We start from the raw sequence: 14,746 nt of genomic DNA, 5'->3' as shown, positions 1-14,746 counted from the left end.
ACGACGACGGGGACGGCGGGGCGGTGCCGTTCAAGAAGAGCGCGGTGATGGCCATGGAGTCGTGTGACCCCTTCCCCTCCCCCCCGCGCTCCTCCGCCTTCGCCGCCGCCGCCATGGCCGTGGGCTCGGCGACGGCGACGGAGACGACGGTGGGGGTGGGCTCAGCGGCGGCGGCAGGGGAGAGGAGGAGGGGGTCGCGGGCGGTGGAGATGAGGGTGAGGAGGGAGGCAACGATAAAAAAGGAGGGTGAGGAGGGAGGCGACGGTGAAGAAGAAGGCGACGGTCCGGTCCGCCTCTTTTTTTTTCGGCGAGAAAAAAAAAAGAACGACAGAAACGAAGAGGAGGAGAGAGAAAGAGGAAAGAGGAAAGAGAAAAAGTAATAAGGGTATTTTGGTCAGTTTGCTGAAAAAGCGGACCGAATCTGCAAAAACGAAAAAGGTGATCCGATTTTGCAGAAACCCAAAATAAGTAGATTTTTTATGCAAAAAGGCCTATTATTATTATTACTATTATTAAAATTCATTTGATTTTTTATAAATTATAAGATTACAGAGATGTAAAATTTATACCTATATAGAGCTGTACATATAGCATTTTTCATACAATAATAGACCAGCAAACTCCACGTTCATGAAATTCAGCAATGCACAGAACGAAAAGGCTCACACGTTTGGCGGCAATCTGGTGGGTTGTTTGGACGGAGCGCAATAAAATCGTCTTCAGCGAGGAGACCCCGGATGCTACCCGAGCAATTGGAAGGGTCGTCGCGTTATTGAAGGCATGGACCGAGGCACTAGACCCGTGATCGCTCTTTAATCTCTCGAGTCGGTGCTCTTGTCTACTTATCTGTACTGTTCTCTTACTGTTTCTTTTCGCTTTGCCGGTTCCGCTAGGAGGCCTTAGCTGCCTCCATCATGTACGCTAAATTCATTTTGCTTAATGAATGAAGCAGGTAGCTTGCTACCTCTTTCTCAAAAAAAAAAAATTCGGCATTACATGATTAATCTTACCATCCAACCAAATTGAAGATTAATCTTAATTATTGGATTTCGTTGGATCGATCGGCATTATTAATTGCGATAAATTGGTTTTCTGTATGGACAATAAATTCATAGAGAAAAAGTTTAGGTGGAGTATTGGTGACACAATTTTTTAAAATCAAACATCACAACTTTAAGTCAAACTTTAAATGAAAGACGCACCAACAAAATAAACATTGTAAGCTCAATCTCATCCGCGCTCATCAATGTATTTGATTTGGAATCTATTTCATAATTTATGTTCTCAATTACTTTTTTTTTTTTTCTTTTCTGAAGGCATGATGAATTGATATAGTAGAGCTATACTTCACTTTTAATCACTAATTTAATATAAATTAAGGAGAAAATTAAGAAAAGTTTTTCTAAAAAAATACCATACAGTTGAATTAACTGTAAAAGCATACCGACCGTACCTAGAGCGTGGCAAAGAGTTTGCTGGTTGGTATTCGAGATCCCAAGTTCGAATCCTAGTTGATTCACAACTCCAACTAAATTTATTTATATGAAATAAACGAAATGGGTAGCATCCGTTCAACAAAATTTCGGCTTTTATTTTCAACTGCAATCATCTTTTTAGTTCAGTATTTGATTAGTATGGTTTAGGCCGAGGGAAATGGTGAGAATTAACATCCCACGGTAAAACTTGCAGCCACAAGCACTCTAAGAAAAATAATATTTACAGATTTTTTTTCCAGTATTTAACGATGTGTAAAATTGTCCCAAATTAATAGATCGTCGTATTAGAAAGCATTGGCATATATGAGTCGTGCGCGTATATATTGACGCTTTTGTCATTCGTTGGTGAGATATATTATAGCACTTTAAAGTGTCATAATTTTTTTAAAACCAAATAATTTTAGGCGTCAGAAAATTAAATAATAATTTGAAGAAATTATATGACGCTATTTTTTGAAGTGTCGGTATCTAATATATAATAATAGTACAACTGTTTGGAGATGCTTATCTTAAGCATGGTTTAAAAAAAAAAATTCCTTATAATAAGCTTTATTTAGGGGAAACTTCAAATACCCCCATGTGGTTTTGCACTTTTTCACTTTAGTACCCTGTGGCATAAAGCGTATCAAGTTAGTATCCTGTGGTTTCGTACTTTCTCACTTTTGTACCCTGTGGTTTCAAGTGTATCAAGTTAGTACCATGTGGTTTCGTACTTTCTCACTTTAGTACCCTGTGGTTTAATATTTCGTTAAATTATATATTCCGAAATGAATAATAAAAAAAAAATTAAAACCACATGGTACTAACTTGATATAAAAATGATACCACAGGGTACTAACTTGATACAAAAATAAAATCATATGGTACTAACATGATACATTTGAAACCATAGGGTACTTAAGTGATAAAGTGCGAAATTATAAAATACTAATTTGATACACTTTAAACCATAAGGTACTAAAATAAAAAAATACTACTAAAGTGAAAAAGTGCAAAGCCACAATGGGGGTATTTGAAGTTTCCCATGGTGTTCTGTGTTACTACATTTTGGGCACATGGATCACATTCCATTGTATTTCCACCTCACCTTAGACTTTGACACTCCACTCGTGTAAAACCTAAGCAAACACGAGCAGTGCACGTGGCGACAACGTGGTGTCCCACGTGCATCGCATGGCCGTACTTATGTGGGCATAGAAGAAACGTGTGGAGGTGTTTAAAGAGTGTCAAATGAGAAAAACGAAACCTGAACCCAAAAAAAAAAAAATGCTATGTATGCATCTCTTCTCATTCTCTATATAGGATGTAGAATATTGCACCTACCTAACAAGAGATTTAAAATTTTATTTTAATTTAACTAAACTGGGAAAAGATAAGTTTCAAAATATAAACCATGCCCATTTTAATTATGTACTGTCTAATTTTTAGAAGTTTTAATATTACTATTTAACATTTCAATTTATTTAATTTGAGTTATTTGATGATTCTTTTACTTCAGAAATCACATTTGCTTTGGATGTTACGTGCTATTCATGTTATTATTTTTCAAATTAAATGAGCCTTACTTCAAATTCCGTAATAGAAGAGTCTAATTGAAAGATTGGATAGTAAAATCGAAAATTTTAAACGTTAGGTATTAAGATAATAATATATAAAAAGTCTAAATAAATCTTATACATTTTCACCCTAAAAAAAAATGAGGGCTAATACTGTAACAGAAAAACTAAATTTCTCACATTTGGTCAAAGTTTATTTAAACAAAGGTGAATGGTTTTTCTGTAAATTGGCTAAATTCAACCGAAAAATAATTTATAACTAAAATTAAATCTTTAAATTAACTTTGAGTCAACACCCAAACAGAGCCCAAAGATCCCGAGCCCAATGGTAGCCGATAAGCCCATAAAGGCCCAATAGGGAAAGTGATATGGGCTTAAGGGTGCGTTTGGTTCGCATTATGGAAGATTACTAGAAATAAAAGATATCCGAGAATCTTATTCCTATTCATCCTATTATTAAGAATGTGAAATTTCTGTGTTTGGTTCGCACAATAATATTAATTAGCCATGTTATTTAATATTACAAAAAATATACAATTAATTAATTTATTTAATTAATTAATTTTAGATAATGTTACCAAAAGTAAATTAAATTTTAGAGAGAAAAATAAGTTTAGAGAGAGATATAAGGTTAGAGTGTAAAGAAAAATAATATCAATTAACCGGCGGGTAGGAAAAAAGAAAGATATTAGACATATTATGATTACCTTAATCCATTAATATGAGGATACCCACCCTCCCTCAAGGGAATGAGATTAGTAGTTTGGGGTGAATCTTATTCCCAAGTGAATTCAATATTACCAACTAAATTACTTAGTGCGTTTAACCAAATACCGTCATATTTTTTCATTTCCATTGGATTACTAGAAATTTTTAAAAGATAGCGCGAACCAAACGCACCCCAAAAGTAATCCAATTAAACCCGGCCTCGGCTGCGTTGTTTTCACTAAAGGTGTAATTCATACTGAAATAGACGTTTTGATAAGGTAGAATTCATATAAAAATTATTTATCTCGTTATTTGTTTGTATAGTTGTAGAACTGAAGTCTTTGTACTTGTATTTATTTGTACTTATTTGTACGGCATAAAGTGAATGATGAAGTCGTAATTAACTGTAATTAACTATAGCTTGAGGATAGACCAAAGTCAATTACGATATTTTCGAAAATTACAAAAATTACAATTTCTACGAAAGAAAAGTTATTGTGAACCAAACAAGAAAAGTAAATTGAAAATCACTTCACCCTGGTGAAACAAACACAACCGAACTTCGGGATTTTTCTTGTAAACTCAATATAAGCTAGGGATTCAAATGTAAAATTAGATTAAGAGCCCTTATAATTTTAGGCCCTACACAAGGTCGAATGATTTGTGGCTTAAGTTTTGGTAGGGGTGCGCCAGGCCCACGCAGTAGTGCAACGCGAGGGCGACGCACGAGAGCCCCAGTAGCAAGCTACTGTCGATGGGCCCTCCCCCACTGAAAAATTAATTTAATATCGAGGTGGGCACATGGCCCACGTATCAGATATTAAACTGATAAGAACAGATACTACACTTGATCTTAGCCAAAAGGCCGAGAAAGGTATGAAACTAAACGTTGGGGGGTGTCCTCTATTTATAGTGCGCACACTCTGTAATCGTGTTTTGTGGCCGATGTGGGACTATTAAGAGGAATCGTAACTTTTAGGCTCGAGCTCGAGTTTGTTATCTAATCGACTCGAACTTGAGCCGGATCATCCTAATCTTGAGTCGAGCTCAATAAGGAGAAGATTTTTTTCGTCGAGTTTTTTTGCCTTTTTTCTGTTTATTTTTTTTCCTTAATTTTTGCACGATTATTATGCTATTGTATTTCTCATTTGAAGTGACAGTGACAGATAAAAGAAATTGGAAGTAACCCAAAAAAAAAAAAAAAAAAACTCTGCATTTTTGGCCTGTCTCAATTAATCTCTTCATGAAAGCCCATATTAATTCTCACTTATGAGCAGTTTAATTTGAAGTAAAAAGGTGAAACTCAAGTTTCATTATTTTCGGTATTTATTTTGGTATAAGTTAAAACAATAATATAACTCAAGTTACGTTAGATCTCTACTTCATCTATTTTTAACTTTCTCCTCTAGAGTGCCGAACTCAATTTTCACTGCACTCGACATTTTTCTCAAAAATTAATTAAATATTTAAACCTAAACTCAACTTTCTTTACAATAGGTTAGAATTACCTTTAAATATTAAGGGAGAACTTAATTATTTAATATTTTGGATATTATGAGAATAAATTTATCACTACATTTAGAAGGTAATAAAATTTATTTACTTACATCAAAATAAACAACAGAACTCAAAAAACTAGTTACTCTAGCATCAAATTACATCAGAACAAGCCAAAAAGTGCTTAAATTTAATTTTTAGATTGTATGAATTACATCAAAATAGACAACGAAAAAATAACTATATTTTAGGAAAACTCCAACACCACTACATTTAAGTTATGTTGGATCTAGAGATTCGTCAATCCAAACACTCCCTTAGTGTTTTTACTCAAAAAAAAAAAAAATTGTCACTTAATGCTTCACCACTATCTCAAATTGGTTTGAAAATTTTGAATCAAAATGTAAAATTTTATAAAATGAGTTGAGATATGGTAACAGGTACTACTGCTCATAATGTATAGTTACATATGCAAAATAAGTCCCATGATTTGTCTTAGGCCCGTTTTGTATTGAGAACTACTTTACTCTGTTGAACCAAAAGAAGTTGAAGACTATACATAAATATACTTTTTTATTTTCTTATGGAATTACGAAAATAATATCGTAACTGGATCATTGCGATCCACAAAGTGCTATATTTTTAACGGAAGCGACTGAACTATATTTTTTCATCGCACTTTCTGATCATTCGTAACGCATTCTTCCCCTAATATCAAAGGAGCTAGCCTTATGGTTTACTCAAAACAGTTTTACATAAAAATCAGATTTTCAACTTATCTCAAGAGGTGTCATATTTCAATTTGTAATTGTAAATCAAGCATAGCTAGGTGGAATGACTTATTGGACTATTGATGGTAATATGAAGAGTCATTTATGAGGTCCAGCAACTATTTATTTAAAGCATCATGGGAGTAGGTTTCTCATTGATTCAGATCATTATCTTTTGCACCATTTGAATTCATAAATCCTTTATTGATAAATAGCATTGTCGTTATATGCTCATCTGATTCCTTGTCCCCTCCCCTCTTTACTCTACACAAATCTTTTTTCTAAAGTGCTTCAAAACTAAAGATTCAAAGGCTTACAAATATGGCAACTTTCAAAATTCACCTAACTCCTCTTAATATTTAATAGCTTGAATGAGGGGACATTGAATTAAATAGAATGGATTACATTTGTATATTGTGGTGTTTCACTTCAACAGTAGAATCAGTGGAATTGCTTCAGTGGATTTTGTGCAGATCTGGATCTGGAGCAAGGTTCTTTTAATCTGGGTGTGAGAGAATCAATCACCTAGTGATAAAAATAGTAGGATACTATACAAGTCAAACGTACCCAGGACAATCAGAGTCCCCAGATATGTAGCTGAGTAATTGCAACATGCACCCCAGAAGGTACCCCACAATGTTACGGTATTCGTCTATCCGTCTACGCATCAACAAGTGATTCGTTCATCAGTGTTTTATTTCATTTTACTTACTTCAGCTAAAACACTTGATACGAGATAAAGTCTAAAAAATACTAGTTACCTAATATTTGTCATATGTATAATACTGACTAATTATCAATACTTTATAACATTAATTTAAATGCTCGAAGCATTACTCTTCCTGGCTCATTAATTTGATTACTATACACCAAACGATATTTGATGTGTTGACGACGCTATTGTAAAAAGGGATAATTGCCTACAAACCTCTCATACGTTTGAAAATATCCGATTTATCTTTATTTTTTTTTGTCTTTCTAAAATACCCCTCATATATTCCACCGTTATTGCAAAATACCCCCGAAGTTATCTCCTGTTAAGTTAACTTGGGTTAAACGTGAGTTAAATATCTACCACGGTTTAAAAAAATTAAAATGTCAATTTTACACTTAACTTAAGGGCAAATAAGAAATATTGGTGACGGTAGAGGAGTACATTAGAAAAGATCAAAAGTCAAAATACTTTTTATATCCCTGACTTTAAGGGTAAATAAAAAAGTCAATGACGGTGGAAAAACATATTTGAAAGGATAAAATAATAATTTTACAGAGATAACAGACTTAATTAACAGATTTTAACTATAAGAGTATATTAGAAATAGGTTGGAACGAAGAAAATTTTTTTTCAATATTAGTCTTCTAAGAGGTGCAAATCGAAAAGTCGAAAATTTTTCAGAAATACATAAGCAATTGTCCCACGTAAAAAATAGTTACTGCATATTCTATGTGCAGGTCAGTGTATCAGTAATGTTTTATGAGAGGTTCGAGGTCAATACTGTAGTGGTGTACTAATTTTGGAGTGGTTGGGTTTCTGTACATTTTGACTTTTGGGCTCCAACAACGAGGCACTGTTATTGATGTCCAAAATCAAACTAATGTTGTGAGGTACAACTCCATCTCTAATCCACTTTACCAAACAGCTACAGTTTGTTTGAAAATGTGGCCCGCCCTTTTTCTCCTCCCCCTTCTTATCCTCAGTCAAACTCAAACTCACTAGACCGTTGGAGTTAGTAATAGTTAAATTAAAAAGTATTAGGATGATATAAAGTCATACAAAAATATCATGCTCCCTGCAACACTATCATTTGATCCATTCCATTCTCGCCCTTTTTAACTTTACCCTTTTTTTTAATCGGAATAATAGAAAGTTTGAAAAACACCAGGTGTACGTACCCATGATTATTCATGAACCACACGCAATGTTAGATAATAAGCATCTTAAAATAAGTTAAAAGCGTTAAGATTAGTAAAGCACCTGTCAAAATATAAACATTAACATGTAAAGAACATGCGTACAAAAAGATAGGGTTGCGTTTGGATTGGAGATAATGATGGAATAACTCCTTATTTTCCTTTTATATCCAAACGCTAATTTTTTATTCGAGAATAGTAATTTTCGGTTACCTATAATAATCAGGTATAATTATCCCCATCAACACCTCTATTTTCTATATATAATTATTCACTATTTTTCTTATTTTATATTATCTATCTAAACGTTATTTTTTTTTTATCACCGTAAACAATCCAATTTTCATCCAAACGTTATTTTTCTTATTCCCATACTTGTACCTATCCCTATAATAACTAGTTCTTACTTATATCCGAACCAAACGGTGCCTAGAAGACTATCATTCAGGCATTAAATTGCTTTGGAAATTAACGATAAAAAAAAAGTTGTTTGTTGGATGAGAAATGATGTTTAAAATTTACACTTTTCTGGTAAATTTATCTTTCGAATATCATATAACACATCAAATAAACTAAATACAAAGTTCTAAAACCTTTACGATAAGGTTTCACAAGTACGGAGCACGGCGCACCGGGTTCATGCAATAGTTTCGGTTTGTCCCGCCCCCTCCCGATTTGAATGTTCCCCCACCCCCTATAATCCTATTTCACTCGCTCTTCTTCTACTAACAACTTGTTCTCTTTCTCTCTTAATTTCCATGGCTTCTGCTTCTGCTTCTCGGGGAAGCGCGGAGCTCCCCGGTGATCAGAGGGAGCGGGCGGAGGCGAGCCCGGAGAGGGCGAAGGTGTGGATCGAGCCGAAGCCGCCGCGGAGATCATCGGATAAGAAAAAAGCCGTGGCGGTCGCGGCCGTCGTCTACTACCTCTCAAGGAACAATCACTTGGAGCATCCCCACTACATGGAAGTCACCTACTCCTCCGACGAAGGTCTCTTTCTCAGAGGTATTAAACATTAATCACCAAATTTGGAACAACAAAAAAAAAAAAGTTCCATTTTTTTAAAAAAAAATTAGCTATTAATTTTTTTTTTGTCACTAATTCCTTAGTTAATTACATTTCTCTCCTCAGATTTTATCAACCGACTCAACGTTCTCAGGGGACAGTGGTTGGGGGCAATGTACTCCTGGTCTTCCAAACGGTAACATTAATTAATTAATTACTTAATTAATTGACTGGTTAATTAACTGCTGGATTGATTAATTAATAAAAATCAACACTCTCTAAACTATTAATTATTTGCCATTTTGAAATGGAAAAACGATATCAATAGAAAATGTCAATTAAATTTTTTTTAAAAAAATCAAAGTTGAGGAGGCATGTCAAAATAGAAAAATGTTTGAGAAGATCTTTACACATGAAGTTCTTATCTCCCTTGCTTCGTTGATGATCTCCAACTGTTTGATTCAGAGCCTACAAGAACGGATATGTGTGGCACGACCTCTCCGACGACGATTTGATCCCTCCGATCCACAGCAACGAGTACGTGCTCAAGGGGACGGAGCTCGTTCCCACCGCCGCCTCGTCTTCGGTCACCGCGACCGCTTCCTCTTCGTCCAGCTCGGAGAAGCCTCTCGACGCATCCAAATCCATCAGAGGCGATCTCGGCTTCCACAATTCGCGAAAAACCGATACAGTGCCGAACTCTCGTGGGCTAACGGCGGAGACGGCTGTCGGATCGGCCGACGCGTCGACGCAGACGGAGGAGAGACCGCCGTGGAGAGCGCGAGAGGATTGCATTGCCGACTACTCTAACTGTCGAGCGGAGCTCCGGAGGGAGGAGATCTCGCCGCCGCCGTGCTTGTCGTCGAGCCCGGAGGCGCTTCCACCGCCCCTCAAAACAGCCTCGTCGACTGCGCGGGTCGACGGGGATCGGACGGCAGGCGGTTGCTTGAGCGGCAGGTTCAGGGCTTCGACGGTCCTAATGAATCTGATCCCCTGCAGCTCAGTGTCGGTGAAAGAAGCAGTAAATAACATTCCTGCTTCTTCTGTGGAGTACTACGGTGGGAGCTCGATTGAGGCGAAGAGCATCGGAGAAAATGGTGCAGGAGAACTCTCACTGTTGAAGAGATCATCGTCTTGCAATGTCAATAGGTAAAGTTCAAGCTCTCTCTGTTTCTTTCGGCATTTGTTTCGCCGTTCAATTTACTTTTGATGAACCTGCAGTGTGTTTGTTCTCAAAGTAACGCACTTGAGGAAGATGAGATTAGAAATGAGAGACAAAAATTGCATGAATAAGATGATGGAGTACTCCGAATAAAGAGTTGGCGCGGAAACTATTCTTTTTCTGTTTTTGTTGTTTAAGTTAATCAAACCGACCACTTCTTCACAAAATTCTGCATAGCAGTGGGGTGAAACTTGAGTTTTGTAAGGGAACTGAGGGTGCAGATGCTGGATGCATGCCGCGAAAGCCGAGGACGACGAAAGAAGGGTACATTCCCATCGCGCGCAGCGCAAATGTGGGCGAGAGATTCACTAGGTAGCTGAAAATTTTTAAATGACAGGAAAAGGCGAAACAATAAAGAAAATTTGAGCTATTTGAGAGTGAAAGCGCAACACCGAATACTAACTAGATTGGAAATGTTGGATGAGTTAACTATCTGTATGAAGCAGATGCATCATGCATGCTTCTTTTAGCCTTGCGTAATTGAATTTCAGTGAGATTCTATAAGTTCATGTTTTTTCGCAGTTTTACAATGTTGTCTGAAATATTATTATCTGAGATTCCATATACTGAATCAGTTGATGCGTTCATGATATTTAAGAAATTGAAAGGGAACGCGAAAAGAAGATCGGAGAGAGAAATCTATTTCATGCTGTGTATATATATATATATATATATATATATATATTCCTTAATTTGTTGATTTTAGTAGCTCTACATCCATCATCAAATTAACATGTTTTGATAATTGTTATTAAATTCTTGCACCCTGTTCTGAGATTTTCTCTACATCATTTTTCATCCTATTAATTGCTTTTTTATATATAGATATAGATAGATAAAACGCGAGAGTAAAGCTGATTTTACGCTGTACTTCACGGTTTCTATATCTATTCCTTGAGTTCATGTTTTATCACATCAAACTTTTAGAACTCGAGCGACAAAACGAAGGATCAAAACAACAAATCTAATTAATTATAAAAGAATTTGCATCGCATCAAACTCCTATAGAAACTGCTCCAGCAAGCGATATTCACGAATGTTTGTTTCAAACTGCTCTTTTCTCTTCCTTTTCTCCTCTGCTGTGAATCCTGTGATTCAAATCGAGCTCTAAACATATTATTATTACTCAAAAGAAAGGGGTTGATATACATGCACATTTGTATTTGGTTCCTCAGTTCTCAATAACTACATGCATGTTGTAGTTAAGAAAACTTACAATGTAACACTTACACTATATTATCAATAACAAATCAATCATATTTCTCTACTTGAGAGAAAAATATAATAAAAAAAAATTCTAATAACCATGATGGAACAAAGTGAATCCAAAAAGATTAATCGTATTATCAGTAATATAATTGGTGTATTTTAGACTTTTTTTTGCATGGAAAGGAAGCAAGGGAACTCCACCAATTAGGACGTGCCACGTTGTTCGTGGACCAGTCTTTTGGGGAGGAAGTTGGAGAATTTGTCCAATCAGGACGAGACATGTGACATCGGGGTAATGTGAGCCCACAAGAAGGTTTCAAACGTGTAGATGGGTTAATTTGCTTCGTGGTCATTTTCCGCGGGTTCAGCGTTTTCACACCGCAGAAATATTGCGTTACGCGGTTCGCGCCGCGGTGGCCGACGACTGTTTTCATTCGGTGAACCGGGTCCACACCTTCACCCAAGAACCAACCCACAATTTTTCAAGCACAGATATTTTGATACCAAACGTCCATTTCTAGTGCAAGTGGCAAGCAATTTGAAAATTATTATTCAAGTTTTCAAATTTCAAACTTACTTGCTTCATATTTTCAGTTAAATTTAATTTTAGAAAACAATAACCAAGCGGTAGAATGTTACCATTTTCTTAAAAAAATGAGAGATTTTGATATTTGAATTTAAATTAGGATAAAGTGCGTGTTTAGAATCTAATTTAATTAATTGACTAATCATTGAAGTACTGCTAACCAAAAAATGAGTTAATTGATGCTATCTCAATAATTATAATGTTGCATTATTTTTACGCCAACGATGTATCAATATTTAGTAATCTAAATTAGATGGTGAAACTTAATAGTATCAATTCTGAAAGTTTGGGTGATAAATTAAAATTTAAAGCTAAGATATGTCATCCGAATTTCTGGAGATGAATAGCTTAGGCAGCAAGATTTTGCGAAAGTTTTATTTTTATTAGAAAAATAACTGTACGTAAGCCACCCACTTTTCAGATGGTCTTAAATTAGAGCCTAAGACTTGTAAGGAAACATCCACATAACTGTCGACTTAGACAAAGCGGTTGGAGGCCACTACTGACCTGGAAGCGTGTTTAAGTGATGTACAGGCACGAATACAAGTCACCAAATCTTCTTTGTTCACATAAGAAAGTTGACCGGCTGACACCGACCTAAAATGTTTAAACCCATTATTATTACTAATGTCTAAATCTCTTATACATCCAATCAAATTTTTATTTCTGTTCGATGTGAGATTATTGGGATGTGACAGACTCCTCCGTTAAGATCCTAAACCCAAGATCATCGTGCGATGTGAGACTCGTCTCACTAGTTTTGCCATTCAGACCTTTACATAGTTGGTCATTTTGTCATTTAGACTCCGACATCGCTTATCATCTTATCTTTTAGACTCTGACTCAGTCGAGAGCCATCACACATAGGTCCTTACGTCTTCGTCAGTCCAAACACACAAACAGCCTAAGATCATCAAGCGATGTGAGACTCGTCTCGCTAGCCTTATCATCAAAACCCAGACATAGCCAGTCATTTTGTCATTCACACTCCGACATCGTCTATTATTTTGTCTTTCAAATCCTGACTTAGCCGAAACTTGCCACACATTTTCTGGCTGATGAATCGGCTCTAATACCAAATGTAACGATCCAGCCCACTAGCAACAATAACTCGTTAGGCCCAAACACCAACTCAAAATACTTAAATCCAATTATTATTACTAGTGTCTAAATCTTTTATATATCCAATCACATTTTCATTCAAAACTACTGCAAACGTCGCTCTTTTAATATAAGCGCATGAAATTCACATGTAGTTCATACAAATTACGATAATAGCGTTAAGTTTAATGAATTATCAAGATTGAGTTCAACATTAATTAATTTGTTTGTTGTGAATCAACTGTAATTACATAACTGATATTACTACTTAATAGAGTTGATTTAAATAAATTTATTGAATCTGATTACTGTAATGCTTATGCCTAGAGGCTGACTTTAATTACTATACTCAAATACGTGTTCACATATATATATATATATATATATATATATATATATATATATATATATATATATATACACACACAAATCGTCAAGATTCATAATTAGTAAAGTGTACGTCCTTCTATACATGGCTGATTTTGAGCTCGATTTGAATATAGAATATATTGCAATTGGGTAAAGGAAATTCAAAACATAATATTTCTACTTCTATGATTAATTAATTTAGTTAATTTAGCTAGCTTTCAATTTTTTGGACAGGTTTAACTATTTCTTTTANATATATATATATATATATATATATATATATATATATATATATATACACACACCAATCTTAAAAAAAGCTCATAACTATTAATCAACATCTATAATGAGATCAATACTTACACCGTGAACCATACTAAAAGATAATGCATATAAAAAAACAAAATCTGAAAATATATCACGAAGAAAGAATCAACAAATCTCTATGTTTCATATATGCAGAAACTAAAACACTAGCTAATGATTTTACTACACGAACAACTCCAACAAGCGATACTCGGAGCCCCCGCTACAACCAGCCTCCAAAGAACTCTCATTCAAGTTCACAACCTTCTCCATAGCACTATTTTTTCCGATAAGATCTGCCACTTCGGTCGCCCGGTGACGGCGCATGTGCCCGCCGAGCGCCTGCCCCATCGCAAACCCGGCACCGCAAAGCGCGCACGCATGGACCCTCGCCTTGGACGCGTCTCGCGGGCTCAGGCTCAAACCGTCGGGTCGGGACCGAGCGCGGTTGTGGCTCGTGCGGTGGCCACCGAGGGCCTGGAACGTCGCGAAGCGGCGGCTGCAGGTCTTGCACTCGAAGACACCGTCGGCGGCGGCGGCTGCAGTGCTCGATCTCTTTGTCTTATTGCGCGGCTTTCCGATCACATGCGACCCCAATGAAAGGGATAGAAGGAGATTCGCCGTTTTCATTGTATCCATATATTTATGCTTCTTCTCTTCTTCTTCTTCTTCTTCTATTTTGAAGTCGTTATAAGGTTTCATTAGAGCTCAATATCTTGCAGTGTTTGTGTCACACTCTATGCAAGTGTTCCCTTTATATAGGTATCGAACTAGCTCGACTTGGAGAACAAGTAAAAGGCGAGGCCCAATCAGAGAGTGACACGTAAGAAATATTCGGTGGGGCCCACACGAAACTCGGTTGGTATTTGGGCGCACTTTTTTTCGGTTTCACAGTGGAGCTTCGCGTGACCTTCGGAGGATGAGTCATTGCTTAGCACCAGAGGAAACGCGGACACAGGGGAACGGTCGCGAGTCGGACGCGTGGGATGTGATATGACCGTTGGATTTACGTG

The 14,746-nt window shown here is 36.3% G+C and overlaps 2 protein-coding genes across 5 annotated transcripts; one reads left to right on the top strand and one right to left on the bottom strand.

Moving 5' to 3' along the window:
• LOC109719638 (protein UPSTREAM OF FLC-like) lies at positions 8,663-10,712 on the top strand. 4 transcript variants are annotated; one of them, XM_020246413.1, is made up of 4 exons: positions 8,663-8,940; positions 9,067-9,136; positions 9,406-10,089; positions 10,368-10,712. In XM_020246413.1, exons 1-4 carry the CDS (start codon positions 8,697-8,699, stop codon positions 10,480-10,482), a joined length of 1,113 nt encoding a protein of 370 aa, XP_020102002.1. In that variant the 5' UTR covers positions 8,663-8,696; the 3' UTR covers positions 10,483-10,712. The 4 variants fall into 4 exon arrangements, with proteins under 4 accessions (XP_020102002.1, XP_020102000.1, XP_020101999.1 ...); XM_020246411.1 differs by having other exon boundaries at positions 10,343-10,712; XM_020246410.1 differs by having other exon boundaries at positions 10,340-10,712.
• On the bottom strand, positions 13,738-14,456 carry LOC109719530 (zinc finger protein ZAT11-like). The gene has a single exon (XM_020246273.1). It carries the CDS (start codon positions 14,433-14,435, stop codon positions 13,917-13,919), a length of 519 nt encoding a protein of 172 aa, XP_020101862.1. The 5' UTR covers positions 14,436-14,456; the 3' UTR covers positions 13,738-13,916.

Source organism: Ananas comosus, linkage group 13, assembly GCF_001540865.1.
Source record: "Ananas comosus cultivar F153 linkage group 13, ASM154086v1, whole genome shotgun sequence".
Lineage (NCBI taxonomy): Eukaryota > Viridiplantae > Streptophyta > Magnoliopsida > Poales > Bromeliaceae > Ananas > Ananas comosus.
This window is presented reverse-complemented; position numbering and strand designations above follow the sequence as displayed.